We start from the raw sequence: 24,980 nt of genomic DNA on the forward strand, positions 1-24,980 counted from the left end.
GCCCAGATGTAAGGCTCTTGACTAATGTGACAGGAGGTCAACTGTGGGAACGAGCCTAAACCTATGTATGAACGTGTGTGTGTATGTGTGTGTGTGCGTCCTGAGATTACGTACAGCACGTGTCCTTCATCTCACCCGTCTCTCTGAACAGGCGGGACAATATGCTGTCATATTACTACAGCCTTTATCATCACTCCTCTGCAGGCTTTTTATGCTTCTGTCAACTCAATCTTAGTATGGATAAACAGCAAGAGAGAAAGACAAAGACAAAGAGAGAGAGAGAGAGAGAGAGAGAAAGAGAGAGAGAGAGAGAGAGAGAGAGAGAGAAAGAGAGGGAAGGAAGGAGTGAGTCATTAAAACAAGAATGGGCACGCTCCGGGATCTTGTTTGGCTCCCAGCCACTTAACACGAGCACCCCGTGAACCTGCTGCGGCGCTGATGTGAGGTTAGAACAGCTTCGTAGGAGGGCATTGTGGAGGCCAGCGCCGTCAGATCAGAGGCCTAATCTGAGCTCAACTAAGACACAAAAAGCCTAATCCAGACTGACAGGCCAGATACCTTCCTCTATGGAGAAAGATTTGGCTTTTGTACCGCTGAGTGGCACAGGTTGAGGGTAGAATAATAGATGACAGCCATTGAAGGTTGTCCAGTTCCTGGCAATTCACGTCTGCTAGAAGTGGTGTATTATTCAGGCTGTGATAGATGTTCAAGTGGATTATCCATTTTAAACATGTCGCCCTAGGTTAGGTTTAGACTGTGTACAGCTGCTAATTCTGTTAGTTTTACGATTTGATATGATCAATGGGAGAAAAACCTGTTGTAGCCTCCCACACTGTTAAGCTAGGAGCTGGTCGATCCACATGCACACGCCAGTCTTACGGAACTACTTCAGTCATTAGGCCAGCCCTAGCCACAGAAATGCAGGAAAGACTAAATACAGCTAGGCTAATTAGGATTTTTAGCTTCTCTCTCTGTCTGGAGTGGTTTAGCATGAAAGAAGCCTTTGACAGAGCCAGCTAGGGAGGCTGTCTGAGGAAGGAGCAGAGAGGAAAAGTCTGTTTTTGTTTAACCAACTCCCTGGGCGTAGTGTTCAGGACTGATAGCCTGTGTAATAACATTATCAATAGTGATTAGAGAGGCGGAAGCCATGTGAAAACTGTTAGTTCTTTTATAGACATGCTCTGGAGACTTCCAGAACAGAGGTTGGAAATTAAGAGGAAAACGTCTTTCTTTCCTTGTTTTTTCCAAACTCATTGGTACACTTCCTGGATGTAGACCAAAGGTCACCATACAAACGTGTATGCTCTCAAACAAACCAACAAACACGCAAAAAGAGACTGTGTTCCCGTTTTGTGGCATTTTGGGAGGCCGTGTTGGGAGGAATGTGGAGAGTCGGCATGACATCTGGAGGACAAGGGTGTATGGTGTGTGCGGTGTGTGTTTGAGAGTGTTTTCATCATGCTGAAGAAAATGATGGATCTTCCGCTGCTGACTGACAGCTCCATCGCGGATCATACTTCACACACCACAGAACCTACATTTACCTACTAACCTCCATCGGTGTGTTATCCATAGAAATTCAGGAGTCTGTTTACACGTTACCTACTGTGCTTCAGCCATCAGGGACGCACCGAGGCTCAGATCAAACAGCAGGGAATCCTTCAGGGGTTTAATTATCCAACCACCTGCATCTGAACAGACTGCTGACAAATCCCATGTGGTTCTGCTACCTTGTACATACTGGATTCTGTGCAAGTGCTAGCTCACCATCACATTAGAGGAATTCCGACTGAACATTCATCTCCATTATCAGCAGCATTAGGATTATTCTGGAGAGAGAGACTGGAGCACAGCTGGCTGTACTAAAGCCAAGGCCAACCAGCCAGCCAGCCAGCCAGCGAGAGACAGACAGAGAGAGACAGAGAGCAAGAGAGAGAGAATGACAGAGAGACAGAGAAAGGGACGGAGATAGAGAAAGGAGGTAGAGCAGGAGAGAGAGAGAGAGAGAGAGAGAGAGAGAGAGAGAGAGAGAGAGAAAGAGGTAGAGCAGGAGAGAGAGCAGCTGGACAGGAGGCTGTGAGACAGAGGAAGTGAGAAGGAGGGGGACAGGAATGAGAGCGAGGGAGGTGAGGAAAACAGAAGAGAAGAATCTGCTAAGCAAATCAGTGTTTGTGTGTGTGCGCGCGTGTGTGTGTCACACATCCAGTTAGCCAGTCAGCACAGAGGGAAGTCGAACGAGTGACAAAGGTTAACCAGCGGAGGGACGACTTTCCTCTGTCCATCACTCTCTGTCGCTATGACAATAAACAGGCAGGGACTGAGTTGAAAACAAGAGAATGGCCTACAGAGATCACATTCTTGTGGTCTTCATCCCTGGGATCGCCATGGGGAGTCTATCATGGTGCATAGGAGAGGAAGAAGTCTCTGTCAGCAAACTGTACAAGCCCTGAGAATCTACTGTCACTGATGTTGTCCCCCCCTCGCTCCCCTTGCTCCCCTTCCTGGTATTGCTGCCCTGAGCAATGTTAACTGCTTCACAAACACTTAGCCTTTCTCATGCCAGAGGGCAAGTTTGCCAGCTTGACCCCATAAATCCTTAGAGACGGAGAGCCTATGGGAGAAAGGAGAGAGAGGAGAGGAAGAGAGATAGAGAGTGTGTGTGTGTGTGGGGGGGGGGGGGGGAAGGAAAGGCAGAGAGATAAAGACGTCTGGCTGCTGCGGCGAAAACCCAGAAGAAGATTCGCTTCTCATTTTCCCCTGTTTAGGTGTCCGTGTGACGAGGCTTGTTGCTGTTTTGATGTTGCCAAGGAAAGCGTTCAAATCAGCACCGTTTCACACTCAAGAGAACGAACCAAGAACCACAGACGCAATATATCACACACTGTTCTGCTGTTGTCAGGGAAGACAGTGTAATCACGTCCACACCAACAGGGCAACCACAGCAGAACAGAAAGAGACCACATCCTCAGCGGTGTCATCGGCGCAGAGCTGTGGAGATGCATACAGACCGTGAAGGGGGTCTGATTCAGAGACAAGGTACAGTTGCATCCACCCAGAATGACTGTAGCTACAGTTACGGGGAGGAAACTAATCACCCCTAGTCTGTGGCCGGGACACTCAGGGCGACGGTTGAGAGGAGATAAGAGTACTGCTAACGCCAGTCAGTTTCCCACGTGTCACAAACACGCAGACACACACACTCTTTACAGCCTACGTGTTCATAGACACAGACACACACACACCATGCAAGGTCATGTCTCTGGAAGGTGTGTGGGTGTTGGCCCGTCTCCTCTCCCCTGATTGGTGCTCCTTGTCGTCGCCTCCGTGGTCGCTGGGTTGTTTCCCACCACGGCCTCTCAGCAGACGGAATGGCTTTTCCACCGGGTGCAAATATGCAAATCACTTACTCTGCTGAAACCTTAACTGCGTGGCTAAACAAGGTCCTACATGCAGAGAGAAAGAGAGAGGGGGGGGGGGGAGAGACAGAGAGAGAGGAGTGAGAGAGAGGGGGGGAGAGACAGAGAGAGAGGAGTGAGAGAGAGAGAGGGGGGGAGAGACAGAGAGAGAGGAGTGAGAGAGAGAGGGGGGGGGGAGACAGAGAGAGAGGAGTGAGTGAGAGAGAGAGAGGGGGGGGGAGAGACAGAGAGAGAGGAGTGAGAGAGAGCAGACAGAGATGGAAAGATAGATCCACTAATGAGCCAAAACGCCATGACGGGTGAGGTGAACAACGTTGTTTGTCTCCATGCAAGAGTACATATCGAGGTCTGGGTAGGCTCTGAATGATGGGATGAAACCGTGTTGTATTATCTGGGTCCATAGGGTACTGGGTCTGTCAGCATTGCTTCTGCCACTCTGACCATCTATGTGGCCATCAGCAGTGTGCTCATAAGCCCCTCGGCCTCTGGTCAGGTCCAGAGTGGAAGTTCACCGGACTGCTGACGAGCAAATATACTTAAGACATACAAACACACACACGCACAAACTCAGGTGGTGATTAGGTAGGGCTATTAAAGCCTGGCTGTTGTTATAGCCTAATGAATCAGCCATAAATCCTGTGGTGGATGTCTTCTGGCTGGAGAGTTCTATAGGAACGACCGCAGGGCGGGGGTTGAGTATGCAGACTGCTACAGTGTGTGTTTGTGTGTACGTTTGTTTACCGAGAGCCGAGCTGAGTGAGATTTCCCTAAACTCTCTCAAAAAACAATTCTCAGGATCCCACGCCATCTGGTGTAAGTACTGTAGGCCCGTGTGTGTGTGCGCCATAGGTGACATCAGTACTTCCTCCTACTTTACTAGTTTCCTGTTGCTTGAGGTCATTATCGCTAGTTTACAATCAGGAAACTCCCGCACACACTTTGTCTCTCAAACGTGTGCGCGCACACACACACACAGTACTCAAAGCACGTTCTCAAAAAGAGGCTCATAAAACACATAAAATCGCACATATGAAGCACACATGTAGAAGAATGTACATACAATACTAATCACAATTAAACTGCATGTATACAGTGTGGTATAAGATAGACACAAAAGGTTTGAGCAATTTCTTTTTTGGAACTATTTTTGATTGTTTTCAGGACACAATTGAACACTGCCATTTACAAGACAATGATATTTACAGGAACATAAACTGTACAGTGACTCAGGGAGAGACATATATTTCAGCCTCTTGTCGAGCCATAGTATTTACATAATATCCATGCAGAGGATTTCTTTGGCTTCCCATGCGTCAGTAGATAATCACCCTCTCACAGCAAACAGTAGCAGAAAATATTAACCAGAGACTACACTGTGTCCTTTGTCTAGTCACCTTATACAAACACTTCCTGTTGTTTTAACTATCCTGTCCCACCCGCTGGGTTTCCATGATAACCAGCCATCGATCAATCAGTGTGATCAATCGCCCCCCCCGCTGTCACCCTCTGGTTCAGTACTGCATGCTGCGCACGGGTTAGAGAGATGTCACTGTGTGTGTGTGTGTGTGAGAGAATTACTGTCAACCTAGAAAGAGTCTAACTCGGTTCTACACTTCTCATACGGGGAGTCATCTGCATCCATTAGCCCCCCCCCGTCCCCCACACACACACACACACATTCACGCTCAGCACAGAGAAACCCTCAACCGTCAGCTTGATTTCCATTGATGTTGACTCTCCTGGTAGAGGGGCCTAGTCATCAGGCTACATTCCAACAGCTCAGTGTTTTGTCTGAACAACACAGTTCGCTAAGTGAATCACAGACAAAAAATACCCCCACTGTAACCAAGTGACTCCGTAACTCACCAAACCTGTATGTGTTTTTGTGTGTGTACGTGCGTGCATCAGTGAATGCAGACATCCCACACGTCTAGACTTCCTATCACTGTACCGGAACCACACAGAGGGTTAAAAATAACATGGGCAGGTGTGCATTACGACCGCGACGGTTTCAGTGTGCGTTAGTTATTATGACCCACACTGCCGTCCTTACCAGGTGTAGAAGATGGAGAAGTGGGAGTAAGCAGGTTCATGCGGGAGGTTCACTGCTAGGGTTGGAGGGCTTGGGTGGGGGCCAGGGTAGTAGGGGTGTGGGCTCTAGGAAGGGGTTCACGCCTCAGTCCAGAGAAAAGACTGAGGCTGAGGTTAGGGGAAAGGTCCGGGGCCAGGGATGAAGCAGGAATAAACCAGTTCACGCTTCAAATAGACTTGGGTTTGAACCAGCTAGGCCATGAACGAAAGGGTAGATGGGGCAGCGATGGAGCTGGACCAGGAACAATGGAGTCTGTGACGGAGCGTGGAAAGAGTGAGCAGGCAGGAACAGAGGGGAACACTGGGGGCTTTCTAAGAACTCCCTCAGATTCTCAGAAGCACATGGTTGGCTCTGGAACGACGACCACCAAAACGGCGGCCAGTCCCAACACATTACTGATCGCACACCTCGACACGCCGGAGTACATGATGTGAAAGAACACGTGCAGTCATCGAACGATCCTTTATGTTCAAATGGTTACACATAAATTACATTTCCGCTAACTCCAGAGCAAATCCATGTCACAACCTACAGTCATGTACAAAGACATATTTAACAGCAGCAATTATACAAATTGTTCGATTTTCAATCGTATATCTTTATGGAGGCCATCTTGTTTCTGATTTGAAAAGACTTTCGCACAAACAGTAAAACACACCCACACACACAGAGGGCATACAGTAAGTACATTAGGAGAGACAGTAAATTGGGTCAGACAGGGGCATCCCTCCATCACAGCAGAGGAGAAGAGAGGAGAAAGGGATCGATGGAAGAGGGTGGGAGCGACAGAGAGCAGGCCATTGATTTCCTTCGGCTTCCAGGGGAGTGAACACAGCATGTGACTGCCAGTGCTGAGGGAAACAGAGAGGGCGAGAGGGTGTGTGTGTGTGCGTGTGTGTGTGTGCGTGTGTTGCCACCCACATGCCAGACTCGCGCACCCACACATACTGCACACACAACCCCGCCACCCATATAACTCTATCCTACCCAGCAGCACAGACTTCTGCCAATCGAATAAGACGCTGTGTGTGTGTGTGTGTGTGTGTGTGGACGAGAGAGTTGCTGGGGGTCCTGTAATGAGAGCCAAGATTCCTCACAAGACTGAGAAGAGCATCAGGCGTCACATGGTCCAGTCATCAGGAAGGAAAGGGCCGCGCTTGTTGACATAGATGGAGCACAGGAAAACACACAAACACACACACATCCACATACCACACACACACACACACAGCCACATGCACACGCACACACCAAGGGGTTGTGCAACCGCGGCTGCTTTAAAACAGCGTGTGCAGTCAGGTGGGAAGTTCCCCCGGTCACAGTCCCTGCATTCCAGAGGAGCCAAGTTAGCACCGCTTGCCCCCTGTGTGTGAGGGTGTGTGTTTGTGTGTTTGTTGGTGTGTCAGGGGCCACGTCAGTGTTGTCCGCCCTGCGTGTCAGAGGGCACAACGCACAGGAAGTTCAGAGACAGAGGGACTATCGACGTTCACCCCCCCCCCCCCCCCCCCCCCCCCCCCCCCCCCCGCACACACAAACACACCAAGTAGGGTTGTTGATCAGGCCTGACACTGTGTGTGTGCGTCACAGAAAGAATTTTCAACAAATTCAAGAACAGGACACGCCTCAGTGTGTGTGAAGTCACTAAGCGGGCTGGGATAGGCATCCGACATCACAGGGTGTTAATCCGTAGCTTTACCACACACACACAGACACACACTTCTATCAAGCACTTCCAGGGATGCAGCAGTATCTAGGCACTCTCCAACTGTTTCTAAATAAACAAGGGCTTCTGTACAGACATTCTAGCAGGTAGTTCATACTCTCCTGTTCACAGTTAACAGAAACAACGTTTTGTAAGTGGTCTGGGAGATATAATGATAGAATGTTATATGGTTCAATGAAGACACAACGGGTGTGCTGTAAGTCACTATGCACGACTGAGCTAGTTTGTATCGAGTAGGTCTGTGTGCGTGCGTGTTGAATGTGTGAATGAGAGTGTGCGCGTGTGTCTCAGGCACTGGACAGCATGGTGGATGTGAATATCTGCTGCAATATTTGGGGGATCTGCTTGGTGTCCATGGCAACGAAGGATCTCCCCGCTGGCAGGGTTCTCTGTAGTCTGTCATGGGGGTGAGAGATGGGAAAGGGGGAGGGGGGGAGGGAGTAGAAACAGTTAGGAGCAGGAAGCGACCTTCTACTGACCAGATCCCAAACAGAGAAAGAGAGACAATGGCTGCCGTTCATTTGCACACAAGTTTTGGGGACATAACAGGGACTTCCCTGACTGTGCCCCCCCCCCCCCCCACACACACTCTTCTCTCTTTCCGTGTGTTCCTCTTTTCTTTCTTTACTTCTCCTTCCCTCCTCCCACTGTTCTAACTAGAGGCTGACACTCAAGCAGATTGAAATCAGTATAACGATCTAACAGTGTGGCGCACGGCTCCTTAAGAGCCTTACAAGAAGCAACACAGGCCGGGGTAAGAGCCCCAGACAACAGCCCTGGAGAGGAGCCCTGGGGCCTGGGGGCTCTGGAGGGATGGGGGAGGAGGCGCTGGAGGAGGGGCGAGAAGTCCTTGAGAGAATAGGCTACATATCCCTCTTTGTCCGGCTTTCTTAACCACCAAGCTCCACTCCACACTGGGATTAACCTGCCAGGGCTATGGCCTCAGTCAGTCTAAACACACACACACACACACACACACACACACACACACACACACACACACACACCACCCTCCCCCTCACGTGTCCCCCCCCCCCCCTTACCTCTCGGCCTGGTCTCCCAGGGAGCCTATGAAGATGGCAAAGGCGTTGACCTGGGGGTCGGAGGTCAGCGCCCTGGCAAAGCGCTCGGGCGAGATGCCGTAGCGCTCCAGGTTGGCGTCGCTCAGGACCACCACGAAGCGCTCGTCGGCCTCCTGGCGCGCCAGCTCCCGGACGGCCGCCTCGGTGCCCTCCAGGGTGTAGTCTCCGCTCATGCAGAACTGGGAGTGGGCGTGCATGTTCTAGGGGGACGGGGGGAGAGACGGAGGGGTGAGGCGTCGGGGAGGGTGAACGAGCGTGGGGGGGGGGGGGTGGGGGGTGGGGTGAGGAAAGGACCCCGGGACCGTTGTAGGGGTGGAGTGGGGGAGAGAGGGATGACGTAGAGGGGGGGGGGGGGGGGGGCTTCCTACCTACCTTGAGAACCTTGAGGCGCTGCTTGTTGTTCTTGGGAACCTTGTCGGTTCTGACCAGCTCGATGTCGTAGCCATCCCCCGAGTGGCCGACGATGTCATACTGAGGGAGTGGGGGAGGTGCAGGAGAAAGTAAGAGAGGGAGATTTTGTACTAAATGGAGATGCACAACAACAATATTAACCACCAGATATACGGTGTATATGGTATAAATGAAATGAAACACGAGTACGGCTGTTTCTTCAACCAGCACCCCCTCCCCTTCCCCTCACACACACCTCTCCTGAAGCGTAAATCAAGGTTGTGTCAACATGTTGCATAATCCCTGGGCCAGGCTTGCATTCCTGTGTCATATCAGGAGGTTATTTCTGATATGGGAATCCATAGGTGCACACTGAGCTATGTGACTGTGGGTCTCACCACTGTGTGTGTGTGTGTGTGTGTGCGTGTGGTGACCCTCCTGTATTAAAACATTTAATACAGACTTTGTCCTGCATATCCTGATTTCCTGATCTCCTCAATACTAATCAAGCCAGGTCATCACGCTGTGTGCGTGTGTGTGTGTAAGTATGTGTGTGCGTGTTAGCTGAGATGCCTGTGATCAGGTGACACCTGACTGCATGTCAAGCCCAGGAGTCTGTGAGGGTTGTCAGGTGCAGTTCTAAGTAAGGTGACATGGGTAGCAACGACACTGACATTCAATAGCAAAGTGTGTGTGATATGACACCGAATTAGCTGAGCTGTGGGTCAGGTAGTATGACTACAAGGGGCCAAGAAGTCTGTCCATACCAACACTCTCTCCTTCTCTCCCTCTCCCCCCCCTCTCTCTCTCTTCAGGGTGCTAGCAGTTCAAAGCAGTAGCTTTGGATGCAGATTAGAGAGGAGAGGTGTGAAGATAAGAAGGGACAGCACAATGACTGTACTTCTCGGGAATGACAGTACTCTGTGCAAACAAAGACATCATCTGACAGCCAATGCATCAGTCAACACCTCCACACGCACACACACACACACACACACACACATACACACACACACACACACACACACGCACACACACACGAGAAGGGTTTGTTTAACTATCCTAGTGAGGACTTATAATTCAGTCCCATGAAAAACATCGAGCTATCCCTAACCCCTAACCTTCTAATTCTTACCCTAACACTAATTCTAACCCTAACCTGACTAAAACTGTCTAGAAATAGCACTGGAAGTGGTGCCCAATAAAATGTCACCACAAGGTTAATTTTGCCTTAGTTTATTATGCTTATGGGAACTTCTTGTCCCCTCAAGGGTAGTTAAACAACACCACACACACACACACACACACACACACCCACAGTGCACAGCTTGTGACCAAAACACAAAACAAAGAGAATTGGTCGACGTCTGACCTTGAACTTGTGTTCGTAGCTCTCCAGAGCTTCCATCACCATGCACACGGCCTCCATGGAGCGCTCCAGCCGCCCGTCCACGCCGTTGAAGCGGTACATGCTCCCAGACACGTCCGCCAGCACGCGCAGACGCTTGGCCTTCTGCTGTGGGCTGCCCAGCTACAGAACACAAACACCGTTTTTAATCCTAGCTTAACTAGGGAGTCAGGTAGCTGAGCGGTGAGGGAATCGGGCTAGTAATCCGAAGGTTGCCAGTTCGATTCCCGGTCATGCCAACTGACGTTGTGTCCTTGGGCAAGGCACTTCACCCTACTTGCTTCGGGGGAATGTCCCTGTACTTACTGTAAGTCGCTCTGGATAAGAGCGTCTGCTAAATGACTAAATGTAAATGTAACTAAACCAGGATTTGGGGGTTTCTGGGCCCATCATTCAGACTGCCCACTTAGCTGCATGAAGCTGACATTTCCTGACAGCCTGAGGCTGTGTGTCATTCAGGTCTTATTGTAGGTCACCATATTATCACAATTATTATCACATTATAAGTTCAAGCAAAACATTCACAAGTACATGTGAGAGTGTGTGTGTGTGTGTGTGGGGACCATACCTGGATATATTATGTGTGTGTGTGTGTGCTTGTATATACAGCCCCTTTGTCACTGGTCACTCAGACACTCGTCTGGGACAGTCGTTGATTTGCACAAAAGGGACTGTCATGATGTCAAAATGACAGTCCCACCTTAATGACACGCCTCTGGAGAGGTGGTCTCAACAGCTGAAGAGGAAGGTTAACCGGGGAAGACTCTGAAATGATCATTCAAAGTTGTGTTCATGTAAACCTAGTTCGAAACAGCTTGTAATGTCATGTTTGATATGATTTTGTTTCTCATTTTATGTATTCCATTCTAGTCACACTTTTAATGTTGTAACATGTATCTAGCAAAGGCGTCACACTTGGTCTACTGCAGCCTTGAGTAATGATGAGTAATGGTCCAATTAGAATTTGTATGCGTTAAGAACTTTCTTTCATATGGCCGGTGTCCCTATTTTAGTATGCAGGTTTGGGTGTATATGGAGAAGATTTACAAATCACTTTGAGTTGTGTTTACTATACAAGCTCCAGGGCGTTGGGCGCCTAGTGTCATTGTGAATACCTTCGTTAACGATCGCTCCGAAGGTATGTTTTTGTATGTTTCATTATTATTGTATTGATTATCTTACTATTTAGATAATAAACTATCATTGTGCATTTTTAGTTACTGGTTCTCCTTGTACGTATCTATGACACTAAGGCGGTGAAAACCTTGATCTAGTTGGGTTGATACGGCTAATACTGGTTATAGACAAACACTTTCGAAGTCGATTTTAACTTAACTGTTTAGCGCTCGAGGTTACAGGTAACGTACTTGCACATTTCTAAATCGGAGTCAGATTCAGTCAGTCACATTAACGAGTCAATCTCCCTGAACATCTAACCGAATTGTTTCACAGCCGGGGACAAACACAAGCATCCCTGGCCTTACATGTGTATGCTAGTTTAAAATGTGTGTGTGTGTGAAATGAACCGACACTGTAGGTGACTACAAACTCAGTGATAATAATCCCACACCTTTGGAGTGCAGTCTCCCACTGGCAGCATCCTATACACACATACACACACCTCTGGGTCCAGCTCTCCTCGGCGCTTGTAGATAGCCTTCTCTCCAGTCAGTCCATCTATGATCTTTGCATCGTCTAACTCTCCTAGAGCCTGGTTCTTCAGCCACTGTCTCTCCTTCCCCTTGGCCTGAAAAACACACACAAACACACACATACTTCATCGTTACGAACGTAGCTGCAACAAGAACTCTTTCCTGCTTTTGTTCCTCTAGCCACTTGTTCTATTCATGTATTCCCCCGAGGAGAAAGGGAAGAAAGCGAATAGAGGGAGGAGAGGCCGGAGAACACTGCCACTTTCCCTGGTTCTCTTCATTCCCAGAGGAAAGAGAACAAAAAGATGTCCCTCTTTGTCTCTCTCTGTCTCTCTCTGTCTCTCTCTGTCCCTCTCTGTCTCTCTCTGTCTCTCTCTGTCCCCCTCTGTCTCTCTCTGTCCCTCTCTGTCTCTCTCTGTCTCTCTCTGTCCCTCTCTGTCCCTCTCTGTCCCTCTCTGTCTCTCTCTGTCCCTCTCTGTCCCTCTCTGCTCCTCTCTGCCCCTCTCTGCTCCTCTCTGTCTCTCTCTGTCCCTCTCTGTCTCTCTCTGTCCCTCTCTGTCCCTCTCTGTCCCTCTCTGCTGCTCTCTGTCCCTCTCTGCTGCTCTCTGTCCCTCTCTGCTGCTCTCTGTCCCTCTGTCTCTCTCTGTCCCTCTCTGTCTCTCTCTTTCCCTCTCTGTCTCTCTCTGTCCCTCTCTGTCCTTCTCTGTCCCTCTCTGCTCCTCTCTGTCCCGCCGTCCTGAGAACACGTTGTTCGTACAGCTGCGGCCCGTGGCGAGGTGTGCGTTTCGGCAGCGGACACAGGAGGAACATGCGTATGACGGACTTCACGAATCATGTCACACACATGTCCTGCGTGGGCTCTTATCTCTGACATCTACGACACTCTTCTGTGGAGTGCGTGTACGATATTTATTTATAAATGATGTCAAAAGGCAGGTCCTGCTATTGTTAAGTTGAGGGGTGTGTATGGAACACTATGGACCTCTACTGGGACAGTGGGTGTGGTTTACTGTAGTCTGGCAACCCGAGAGCTGGCCTTTGATTTGAACCTGTTTGTAGATCTGTCCAAAGTGAGTTAAAGGGGGGATCCGGTCTCTCTTATCTGGCAACCCGCTCCATTGTTTAGATATCAACACAGTGGGGGAGATTCCCTGTTGGACAGAGGCTCTCAGCAGAGCTATGTCAGTTCACTGGGAGCCTGCCAACTCGAATGTGCGTGACAGTGTGTGTGTGTGTGTGTGTGTGGACGAGAGCCTCTCATCTCTGATTCACTCTCCGGGTATGATAATGTAAGCCTCATCTTTATGTTCTCTATAGTTGTAGAGGTTTGGGTTAACAAGGACAAAGACAAACAATAACATACACACACATACGCATGTTCAAAGCAAAGGTTGCTGTATGGCTTGACACCTGGAAATGAATATACACACCTACATTTTCCACTCGTTTAAACACCCACCCACACGCACGCACGCACGCACGCACACACACACACACACACACACACACACACACACACACACACACACACACACACACACACACACACACACACACACACACACACACAAGCAAAGTTGGCAGGGTCCCAGCGAGCTGATTACAGAGCAACTGTGTACAGGGCTTACTCTATGATCCCCTTCTCCAGGTGTAAAGGTGTGTGTGTGAGTGGGTGGGTGCGTGTGTGTGTAGGTCCTACCTGCAGGCTGTCGAGGATGATGCGTAGGGATTGGACCTGCCTCCTGACTGCCCCGGAGAAGCGCTCATATGTGGTCGCGTCGTACTCACTCATGTCAATCTCCTTCAACCTGACAGAGCGAGTGAGATCAAGAGACAAGAGAGAAAAAAAAAGAGAGGAAAAATTGCAACTGCATTCTGAAGTAGCTGCACACATTAGCACAGAGCAGCGGACCGCACACGTAAGTAAGTGAAGTTAAACAAGCTTGCTTTAGTTTAGCACGGCAGTGGAAAAACACAGGTGACCCTCACCACACACACACACACACCTGTAGAATTTCCTTTGTGGCCCCCAGGTCAGTTAATCAGTATTATCCCAGTAAGCGGGCTGCATTAATCTCTGCCTCCCTCTGAACACACACACACACCCACATGAACACACACACAGGCTGTACTGACAGCTGTAAGCTGTGTGGGGTGTGTGTGTGTGTGTGTGGGGGGGGGGGGGGGGGGACCTTGGTGGGATGCAGGTAGGGATACAGTAGGTGAGAACTAGAGCGAGACCAGATCAAACCCCTCAGTGTGTGTGGTGTGTGGTGTGTAGAAAATGTGTCTGAGCAGGGTGAATGTGGGGTCTTGTGTAGTCTGAGAATGTATCAGCCGAGCCATCAGATAAACCCTGTCTGGTCATGTACTTTATCACAGTTACACACGCACAAATCCATATCACTGGTCCTATCTTTACTAGACTAGCAGGTAACATTGGAGGGGTGGAGAAGTCTGCGGCATAGAGCAGGTGTCTGCACGTGCTGTGTGCGTGTGCGTGTATATGTGTGTATGTGTGTAGGCTATCCAAATACTGCAAGGATTACACACAATTCCATACTTGTGCTCACATTGCGCATACTGTAGCACTTTGAACCAAGCCTAAACATACCAAGGAATGGACCAAAACAGATACAACAAAAACACTAAGGAATGGACCCAGTTCCTTCACCAGCCGACTTCAAAACAACAAGTGGGACTGTGAAATCTAGTATAGTCTCCTGAAGTTGTACTCTCTCACACAGATCATTACACAGTCCAGAGAGGCCATGGTGATGTGGTTTCCTCCACACATTCCTCTGTGGGTGTGTGTGTGTGAGAGAATGTGTGTGTGTGTGGTGAGCAGACGGACTGGCCAGCCGCCGCGGCTATTTCCTCCAAATTCCAGAAACTTCCACAGACCAGAGCAAGGGAAAGAAAGGAGAGAGAGAGACGGAGAGAGAGACAGAGGGTGGGGGGGGGGGGGGGTAGAAGGGACGAACCCTCATTCTTGGGCCATAAAGAACCCCAGATAACAACTATGTAAACAACAACACGGAACCCGAGCGACTCACAAACCCACACACATGACAGCGCCTCGCAGTTCACAACACTAGTTCTCTGTCACATGGCTTGTGTTTGCGCTCGACGACAGTAGTTCCTGTGTCGTCATATCAGGTATTCCATGGCTTAGAGGGATCAAACTAGGCCTGATGGATGTGTGACTGCCTACGTCAACAATGGCCTGACACAACATCCCCTCGACATGCAGAGCTCAGAGACGGGTCTTAATGATGACAGCTCTTGGCAGCATGGATAAGATCAGAACCTGCAAGTACAGACATCTACTGTAGCCCCTAGTCCTGTCAACAGGGCTGTTCTAGGGCTACGGAGGGGGTGATGCAGTTAGTGACAGCTAGCAGGAAACCTGACTGTTAGCATATAGTTGAACAACTTAGACAAGGCTTAGTGCTGCACTGATAGACGAAGGAGAGAAAGAGAGAGAGGTGGTGGTGGTGGGGGGGGGGGGGGGGGTGTCAAAGCGGCCAGTGTTGAAGCAGGGGGCGCAGGACGAGAGGAGCTGAAAGAGGAGAGAGAAGAAAAAGAAGGGAGGGAGAGAGAGAGAGAGAGAGAGAGAGAGAGAGAGAGAGAGAGAGAGAGAGAGAGAGAGAGAGAGAGAGAGAGAGAGAGAGAAGGAAAGCCGGAGGGCGGAGAACAGAGGCAGCCTTCATGGCCTGTTGAAAAGGTTGCCCCCCTCAACCCCGCACCCAGAAGCGCGCGCACTCTTCACCAGCAGAATCAATTGCGCCATTCATCCAGGCTGGTGCGGCCAGAACTTCCCCAGCCCAGATCGGAGCTGCATACCGGGGGTGGAAGATCAGAGAGGAGCCCCTCTGAGTGTCCAAACACTTAGCCTGGTCAGACACCAGCCAGTTCCTTCTTCCCTGCGCGTGTACTCACACACACACACACACACACACACACACACACACAGACACATACAGGCTTGTGGACTATACCTGTCTTTGAAGGCCTTCGCTCCCATCTCCCTGGCTGCCTTCCTTATCTCCTCTGGGACTGCATCTTTCTCTGCCTGGGACACCTGGTGCACCTTGTGGCCGGCGTCCAGACGGTAGGGCCCCCCGCGGCCCCCCAACCCGGCCGTGTCTCGGCCCCCTGCAGGGTGACGGAGGAACAACATGGTTATAGAGGGCGGGGCCACGCATCCCGATCTAGGAGGCTAGTCACAGGCTGTCTATGTTTTGCTCATTAAAGAGTCCAGCTTAACTGTAGGTGTCCATATCAAGGTCCAACAAGTGATCTCGGAGACCCACCTGTGCCCCCGGCCCACTGGTTGCCCCCGACGTGAGGGGCGTTTTTGGGGTCCACCTTGCCATGTTTGGGGGCGGTGACGTCCAGACCGCTGTCTCTCTGGATGGTGATCTGTGGGGAGAGGAGAGGTCAGGCGCAGGTTCACTGGAACCTTGGAAAGGGATTCAGGAGAGACACGGCGATGTCTGAAGTCTTTCGGGGATGGAAGTGCCGACTGTTTCTAAGCATGTGTCCTTTATGCATCATTTTAGCATGTGCCATTTATGACTGGACTAACACATGGACTGCAACATAGGATAATGGTGGTTGTTATTTTCTTTTAAATTCTGTTCTAAATCGACCGTGTCTTGAGGAAAAAACAAAACAACGTTTTTTGTTCTTCTCTCTTTCTGAGAGATTTGTTTTTTCGTCTTCTCAGAGGGCTTAGGCTGGTTATTGGTGCTTATCTTGTGGACTTCAGCCACAAGGTAAAAAAATAAATAAATAATCAAAACTCAGCTGGTTAACAGAGCTACATCAGTATGCGGGACACAACAGCACACTGCAGATTCTTTCCCCTCTCTCTGGGGGCGATGGATAGAATCAGGCAGTCTCCCTTCTCTCAGTCCTCTCATCGAAGCCAGGCATGGACAGAACAGGCTCTGTGTGCATCCAGAAGAGAGGGGGGGAGAGGGAGAGGACGGAACGATCAGGACCCCTCCCCTTGCTGTTCTCATCCAATGACTAGGTCTAAAGTCCCTTTCGTTCTCCCTCTCACATACAGGTGTGGAGTCAGGTGCAGGACACACACACACCTTTTTCACTTCACACACCCCCAGTTTCCCAGTATGGACAATATCAGTCCGAAGGTAAGGCAACAACAGGCCATGGACCTGTGCTAACTGTCTTTCACGTGCCTTGATGTTATGGAAGACCGTGGGGCTGGTGTCACATCAGTGTGGTCAGCCCCTTGACTGTGTTCTGCTGTGTCGTGGTCAGGGGGGGGTTGGTGATGTCTAATCTGTGGAGACCGGCCTCTTAGATAGGCTCCCTCCCTGTCCGTATCCAGCGCCAAAGTGACCCACGCACCTTCGACCGCACCATATCACGGACACACACACACACACACGCAAGCGTGCACACATACCCAGAAGCATAAACACACACACTCGCTCACAGACACACACCCGTTCTCAAATGAACTGCAGTGGCAGGGATCTCTATATTGAGATCCGATCATCGAGGCGAGTCTCAAATAATCTTTTAATCTCTCTCTCTGGCCAGAGAGAGAGAGAGAGAGAGAGAGAGAGAGAGAGAGAGAGAGAGAGAGAGAGAGAGAGAGAGAGAGAGAGAGTAAAAGAGAGAGCAAGAGAGAGCGAGAGATAGAGAGAGAGTAAAAGAGAGAGCAAGAGAGAGAGTAAGAGAAGGGGCAGAATGAGAGCGCGAGCGGAGCCCCACAGAGAAGCGCTGTGTCATCAGGATGAGGCTCAGTCCAGCAGGGCTCCTCGGGATCCATCCAGCTGGGCCCCAGACGGCCCTGAAGCTCTCCCGCGCAGTACCCCACCTCCCCTCACCCTGCCACAGAGAACACAGCCCCACGGGAAACTTTATTGACACACTCCTGCCAGGATGATAACAGAGGGAGGGTGGCGGTCGGAACGGGGGGGGGGGGGGGACTAGACCAGTGGTCATGCTGAGTATTAAACATGAGTGGGGAGATAGGGGAGCCCCCCAGGACCCCAAACAGACAAACACAACGTCCTATTTACACAGCTGCGGTGAGCTAATCTCCCGCAGGAGTCAGTATCCTGCGTCTGCATAAAGGGGTGCTGGAAGGGTGTGTGTTTGTGTGCGTGCGTGCACAGGTGAACAGAGTCGGCATCAGTAACCAGAGCGCGCCGCGTGCCATTCTCCTGATGCGAGGTAAGGGGTCGGAGGTCACTCACCCGCGTCACTGCAACCCTTTTTTTAGGCGCTCACCTCATCTACCCGAAGGTCTCCTGTTACACGTGCGTTTGCGTGTCAACCAATAACAGTTGAAACGAAGGGGGCCGACCTGCATACTTCCACCATAGATGGAGAGGCGGGTACATGGCGTGTGTGTGTGCGTGAGTTGGTGCGTGCGCGCTCATCCATAGATACTGTGTGGCGAAGTGCGTCTCCGATCCCCAAGATCTACATCCTGTCAGTCGGTTTCTCCAGAGGCCCCTCAACAGGCTCATCGCCTGTCTCTTTGTCCTGGTGAATCTCCTCCCTTCACACAGCATGGGACCCCCAGTGGGCTCCGCACAGCACCGTTCAGCAATGAGTGACTCTGGAGCAGCACTCCGCTCTAACTGAATGCTTCCAGTACGAGGTGATAGAGAGAGCCCTCATTCCGGCTCATCAGCACCTGTAAGGGGAGATAGTTCTGTGACACCATCTCGGCTCGTCCGTGCCAGTAAGGGGAATTCGATCTGTCACGCCATCTCGGCTCATCGGTGCCAGTAAGGGGACATAGTTCTGAGACGCGACCTTGGTTCATCGGTGCCAGTAAGGGGAGACAGTTCTGTGATGCCATCTTGGCTCAACTGTGCGGGTAAGGCAGTGAGTAACCAGTTCCAGTTCAGCAGGCTGGCAGCTGGCAGCATGCGTCTCTATCACGAGGTGTCAGTCCCTGGCACATACTGCCGCTCTCTGGTTTCTGGCTGCTGGTAAGGAGTGACTAAACTAAAAGTGATGGGGTGGGAGGGGCTTGATACAGGATGTGCCACCATGTCGGGCCAATGAGGCGACGCCTGGCCCATGTCTCTGTTGAGGCTTCTGGCTGTAGGGGATGAGTTAATGGGCCACTGGGCTGCAACTTTAGGGTGTGTGGGGTTCTTTCCTGCAATTTGCAAATTACACTTTTCCCTGTGATGGGTGGGGGGCAGGGGCAACAAGGGGGAGGGAGGGAGGGAGGGAGAGGGAGAGAATGTCTCCATCTCCACCTGGGGGGGGGGGGGGGGGGGGGGGGGGAAAGGAGAGACATATCCACAACGAGATGCTTCACATGCTGGTGTCACCTTTAACACATAACAAGAATATCTACCATGCCTACCACACCCATCTGCCAGCCAAACACATGCAAGTATGCGATTGTGCGAGAAAAAGTGTGTGGGGGTGAGCGAGTGTGTGTAGAGAAGCCAATGAGGATGTGTCCTGATCAACAGGACGTTGCTTCTGCTCTCCAGGACTACGGTCTCCCTGGGAAGTGTGTGTGTGTGTGTGCCTAAGAGATTAATTAGAAATAGCAAACAGGCCTGTCTGCTCTGTATTTACCCAATTAGATGGACTGGGGGGTGAGGGTGGGGGGATGGTGTGTGGGTGGGAGTGTTTGGAGGGATGGTCTGGGATGGCAGGGGAGGGACTAGTCTGACAGGGGAGGGATTGGTCTGATATGGAGTCTGCCCAAGTAAGACAGGATTTATCTCCTCTACACTTCCTTGATGGACCACAGATCCTAAACTAAAACCATACATCCGATACTTACTGTTGCTAGGTTGCCAAGCTCGATTTGTTAGATATCGAAGTAGGCCCAGTATGGTAGCTCCGCGGTTATATCAAGTCTAGTAAGGTTACAGCCGTCATTCGGAGGCGCTCCTATAGTAGTTCAACATGTCTCTTTAGGAGAGTGATTGCAGGATTCAGTCCCAGACTCCCGCATGGGGGAATTCCTGTTTGGTGGAGAGATGAACCCTGGGAACCCGTCTCTTCCCTCTTTCCTCCACGTCTCCCTCTCTCTTTCTCTCGTTTCAGCCCCCTCTCGCTCTTTGTCCCCTCTCTCCTCCATGGTCCACGGCTTGTGGAATTAATAGGCTCGTAAATGTCTCTCGGTCTCCCTTTAGATGCCCACAGAGAGACGCAGCGGGATTTGATGGTGAAGCATGTGTGTGTGTGTGTGTGTTTCTAACGTGGCTCGTTGAATAGGGCAGGGCCGCAACTCACAAGTGACCAAAGTAGCAATATGGAGAGAAAAACAGCAGAGTGGAATGCATGAATGAGTGAGAGTGTGTCTTGACGAGCATTGGCATGAATATATCTTTTATGGGATACTCGTCTATGCCTGTAGACATCGGGTCTGTCCCAACAAAAACTCTGGTTCTATGGCATAGAATCTATGCATATGCAATACAATATGAATGATAAGGGATGCCAAAGCTGTGTGTGTGTGTGTGTGTATGTGGATAGGCGATGTCAGTGATGCGGTAAGGGAGAAATGTCAGAGAGGGCTCGGGGAGAGAAGGAGAACTGGCAACACCACGCGACACACACGCGCACGCACGCACGATGTGCCGAACGTGTTCCAGGTCCTGCGTGTGTGTGTGAATAGAAGCATTATGAGGTCATGGAGAGCTGTCATCTACCTCTCCCCCCGTCCATGGAAAACAGCAGTGCTCTTCTCTAATGAAACCCTGTTTATCAGTCGGCGCCCTGCGTGGGCGTGGGTGTACGTGGGACTATGCGTATGGGACTCAGCATGTCTGCACAGACTCGGTGGCACGTCGGCAGTCTTAGCCCTTGCCGTGGAGCCCGACCGTCCCATCCAGATAGGGGGAGGGCGTTGGAACAGGACCCAATCCGACGGTGGCGTGTCTAAGCTCCTCGCACAGCGGTTCACGACCAATCCCTGAAAAGCAGCCATGTGGTGCTTGCCTGTCACTTTTTGCAACTTATCGTTCCAGACGTCACGCTTTCTCGAACTCAAGTCCTCAAATAAGCCCTTCGGCAAACATGCCATGTCCGTGGGTGTACGGGGGAGGGGGTCAGAGTGATCGAGAGAAAGTGTGTAGGGTATCTGCATGTGGATGTTTCCATAACGTGTGTACAGTGTGTGTGTGTGTGTGTCTCCCCACCAGTGTACATACTGCGGCCCTGTGTGTAAATAGGTCTCATACCTCAGAGGGGGCGCGGTGTGTGGGGAGAGGCCTGCTGTTTGGACAGGGCTCCAGGCAGCACAGCGGGGCCCTGTGTGGAACCTGCCTGCCTGTGTGCTCAAGGTGCAACCTCAAAGAAGACCTGTGGACCATGCAGTCTAGGCTGAGAGGGCCTCTGATGTTGAAAGGCCATGCCCTTCACTGTGTGTGTGTGTGTGAGTGTGTATGTACGGGTGTGTCTTTGTGCGTGCCTGTGTTTCCTACAGCAAACAGAAATCCTGAACAAGGGGCTTCATTTCTGGGTCTGGGGACAGGACACGGTATTCCTAGACCGAATAGCAAATTCTTCTGATTCTGATTTAGAGCCAGCTCCGAGGTGGAACAATGAAGTCTATATCTGTCCCCATACAGCCTGGTCCGGTACTGTATGTCCCAGCCAGTCTCTGTGTGCTCTGACCCCTAACCCGGGTCAGGCCCCATCCTAGCGTAGCTACAATGAGCTCTCATTCACACAGAGCCCAGCTCCATCCAGACACGGACACTGGGGATGAACAGGCTCCGAGGAGGAGGAAGGAACAGGGAGGTCAAAATACATATCGATCTCCCAGAGTTGGTGATGATGACCGACTGTTACTATGGGACGACATTTCAGGGGAATTATTTCTGGTACAACACTGCCCCTTAGTGGTAATGTTGAGGTAGTGCATAATTCACTTTTGAGGGCTCCGGTTAATTGCTCTCTAAACTGGTTAGCGGTTGAGGTATTCTGACTGCGTGCGACTTACTGGAAAATGAGTCAAACGCAGCTTCAACTTTCAGCCTTTCAGCAGCTGAAGCCGTCTTTACCTGCACGGGTCTGCCGTCCTCTGAACCAATCATGTTCCTCCACTCCAGCAGGGAACGTTGCAGGTTGGCCAATCCCGTCTCCCACAGACGGACGTACCCGCCCATGTCCACGGTGACCACGCCCCCAGTGCCCAGGCCAGCCAATAGCACGTCACAGTCAGAGACCTTGGACAACCAGGTGGTGTACGGGGATACAGTCATAGACCTGTCAATAATACAGAGGTCAATTGAATGCAGGGAGAAGGTTGGAGCACTGTGGGCAAGAGTGATGGAACCGTGCTTTAATTACCGTGGAACTGGAATGTATTTCAGCTTCTTGGAGTTGAGGTCAGTCACTTCCAGGTAAGCAGAAGTCATCGGAGGTGTGACGTCTGACACAGACACAAACAATCCTTTTAAGTCTCGTTTCTATGTGTGTTTGGATGCACTCACGGTTGGAACCCATTCTCTTTTGATTTGAACTCTGACCTTTGGGGAAGATGTCCTTCATGGGCACCTGGCCAGGTGGGAGTGCCCGGACGACCTGATTGGCTGAAAGCAGACTGACGCAGTTGGTTCGTCTGGCCGAGCTGGAGCGGAGGCCGCCTCTGAAGAACATTTGACTCCCCCCCCCGTCTGGACTCTTCATCTCTGATAGGTCAACGTCCCTGTTGAAGCTGTACACCTCGTTAAGGGACTGGGGAGGGAGGGAGAGAATGGGGGGAGGCGGGGGGGGGGGGGGGAGCCAGAGGGAAGGAGAGGGGGATGAAGAAAGGAGAGGGATAGTTCAATCGCTGACGGCCGACGCTTAATTGATGTTGGGGCTTTTATGAACAGCTTGGCACCGGTCAATATCTCAGGAAGTCTGGCTGTAATGTCATCTCACCATGAGGTCTGGGAAGCCCACGACCACGCGGGCGTAGGACCTGGTGTCGGCCAGGAGGCGGTTGGGCGAGACGATGTTCTGGCCCAGAGCCGCGCTCAAGTTCTCATTGGGTAGCTGATCACAGGACACACCCTGGGGGACGCAGACCTCGCCTGGAGAGAGGAGGAGCGAGAGAGAGAGAGAGAGAGAGATGAAGAACGGAAGGGATGGAGAGATAAGGAGAGAGAAAGAAAGAAACAAAGAACGAGAGCGAGTGATAGAGAGAGCGAGAGAGAGGAGATCAAGAGAGAGGGAGAGAGAGAGAGACGGGGGAGAAGAAGAGAAGGGTGAATTATCAGATCTACGGCCCCCGGAATGGCAGACAGACGCCCCTGAGGGGACAGAAGGGAGGAACGATGAAGGGACGGAGCCGACAGAGATTCACCTCAGCTCCCGTCTCATGATATAACGCCTAGATAAGGGCAAACCTCATAGACTTCCAGTCTGTCCCACTAATAACCTCTCCTCTCAGAGACAAACTTCCGTCTGCAAGACTGGTGCACTCAGACTGGGTTCAACCACCTCTTATAGTTTATTGCCTAGCCAGTGAGTTATTACAGTGAGATCTGATCCATTAGTGTTATTGGCTGGATAACACTCATGACATCATGCCCTAATTCACAAAGTAATGGAGATGGTTTAGGAGGCTCTAAGTCTTGGTAATTGTCGGGACAGAAAATAAGGGGGCAGAAGTAAGACCGTCCTAATGGAACTGACATCACATCTCAGCAGAGTTGAAGGCGAATTGGAAAAGGTTTAAGGCTATGAAAGCTTCAACAACCGAATCCAGGGTAAGATGTAGCAGGCTGTAACACCCACGTTATGATGTTGATACGTCAGTTACCTGAGCTGTGACGCTGAATCCTTTGTTACATAATATGCGATGTAACAGGTCGCGTTAGCCGAGTCGTGATATAGGACACTGTGTTAGCTGAGATGTGATATAGGACACTGTGTTAGCTGACATGTGATGTAGGACACTGTGTTAGCTGACATGTGATGTAGGACACTGTGTTAGCTGACATGTGATGTAGGACACTGTGTTAGCTGACATGTGATGTAGGACACTGTGTTAGCTGAGATGTGATATAGGACACTGTGTTAGCTGACATGTGATGTAGGACACTGTGTTAGCTGACATGTGATGTAGGACACTGTTAGCTGAGATGTGATATAGGACACTGTGTTAGCTGACATGTGATATAGGACACTGTGTTAGCTGACGTGATGTAGGACACTGTGTTAGCTGACATGTGATGTAGGACACTGTGTTAGCTGACATGTGATGTAGGACACTGTGTTAGCTGACATGTGATATAGGACACTGTGTTAGCTGACATGTGATGTAGGACACTGTGTTAGCTGAGATGTGATGTAGGACACTGTGTTAGCTGAGATGTGATGTAGGACACTGTGTTAGCTGACGTGATGTAGGACACTGTTAGCTGAGATGTGATGTAGGACACTGTGTTAGCTGAGATGTGATGTAGGACACTGTGTTAGCTGACGTGATGTAGGACACTGTGTTAGCTGACGTGATGTAGGACACTGTGTTAGCTGAGATGTGATGTAGGACACTGTGTTAGCTGAGATGTGATGTAGGACACTGTGTTAGCTGACATGTGATGTAGGACACTGTGTTAGCTGAGATGTGATGTAGGACACTGTGTTAGCTGACGTGATGTAGGACACTGTTAGCTGAGATGTGATGTAGGACACTGTGTTAGCTGAGATGTGATGTAGGACACTGTGTTAGCTGAGATGTGATGTAGGACACTGTGTTAGCTGACGTGATGTAGGACACTGTGTTAGCTGACGTGATGTAGGACACTGTGTTAGTTGAGATGTGATGTAGGACACTGTGTTAGCTGGGATGTGATGTAGGACACTGTGTTAGCTGACATGTGATGTAGGACACTGTGTTAGCTGACGTGATGTAGGACACTGTGTTAGCTGACGTGATGTAGGACACTGTGTTAGCTGAGATGTGATGTAGGACACTGTGTTAGCTGAGATGTGAGGTAGCATACTGTGTTAGCTGAGATGTGATGTAGTTCGGACACGGTGTTAGCTGGGATGTGAGGTAGCATACTGTGTTAGCTGAGATGTGATGTAGGACACTGTGCTACCTGAGCTGACTCCAAATCCAGAGCTGACGGCGTCTTCACTGATGGTGTGCAGCTGACACACCCCAGAATCCTCTGCTCCCATGTGCATGGGCTTGGTCAGCAGGAACTTCCTGTCAACGTAAGACCGGGTTAGGTTACCTCACCAGCGAG

General features: G+C 50.6%; 1 protein-coding gene across 1 annotated transcript in view; it reads right to left on the bottom strand.

Annotated features, from left to right (window-relative positions):
- Positions 1-7,034: 7,034 nt before the first annotated feature.
- Positions 7,035-24,980, bottom strand: part of vwa8 (von Willebrand factor A domain containing 8) — a 47,122-nt gene continuing 29,176 nt past the window's right edge. Inside the window, exons 32-44 of the mRNA XM_067259991.1 lie at positions 24,831-24,940; positions 22,663-22,814; positions 22,266-22,473; positions 22,087-22,168; positions 21,798-22,002; positions 16,080-16,188; positions 15,765-15,921; positions 13,463-13,571; positions 11,733-11,858; positions 10,076-10,234; positions 8,686-8,784; positions 8,275-8,513; positions 7,035-7,627 (exon numbers count right to left, since the gene is read on the bottom strand). Of these exons, the coding sequence (XP_067116092.1) occupies positions 7,519-7,627; positions 8,275-8,513; positions 8,686-8,784; positions 10,076-10,234; positions 11,733-11,858; positions 13,463-13,571; positions 15,765-15,921; positions 16,080-16,188; positions 21,798-22,002; positions 22,087-22,168; positions 22,266-22,473; positions 22,663-22,814; positions 24,831-24,940 (1,864 nt within the window). The 3' untranslated portion in view covers positions 7,035-7,518. The remainder of the gene's footprint in view (positions 7,628-8,274; positions 8,514-8,685; positions 8,785-10,075; positions 10,235-11,732; positions 11,859-13,462; positions 13,572-15,764; positions 15,922-16,079; positions 16,189-21,797; positions 22,003-22,086; positions 22,169-22,265; positions 22,474-22,662; positions 22,815-24,830; positions 24,941-24,980) is intronic.

Source organism: Osmerus mordax, chromosome 2 (assembly GCF_038355195.1).
Source record: "Osmerus mordax isolate fOsmMor3 chromosome 2, fOsmMor3.pri, whole genome shotgun sequence".
NCBI classification, from domain to species: domain Eukaryota; kingdom Metazoa; phylum Chordata; class Actinopteri; order Osmeriformes; family Osmeridae; genus Osmerus; species Osmerus mordax.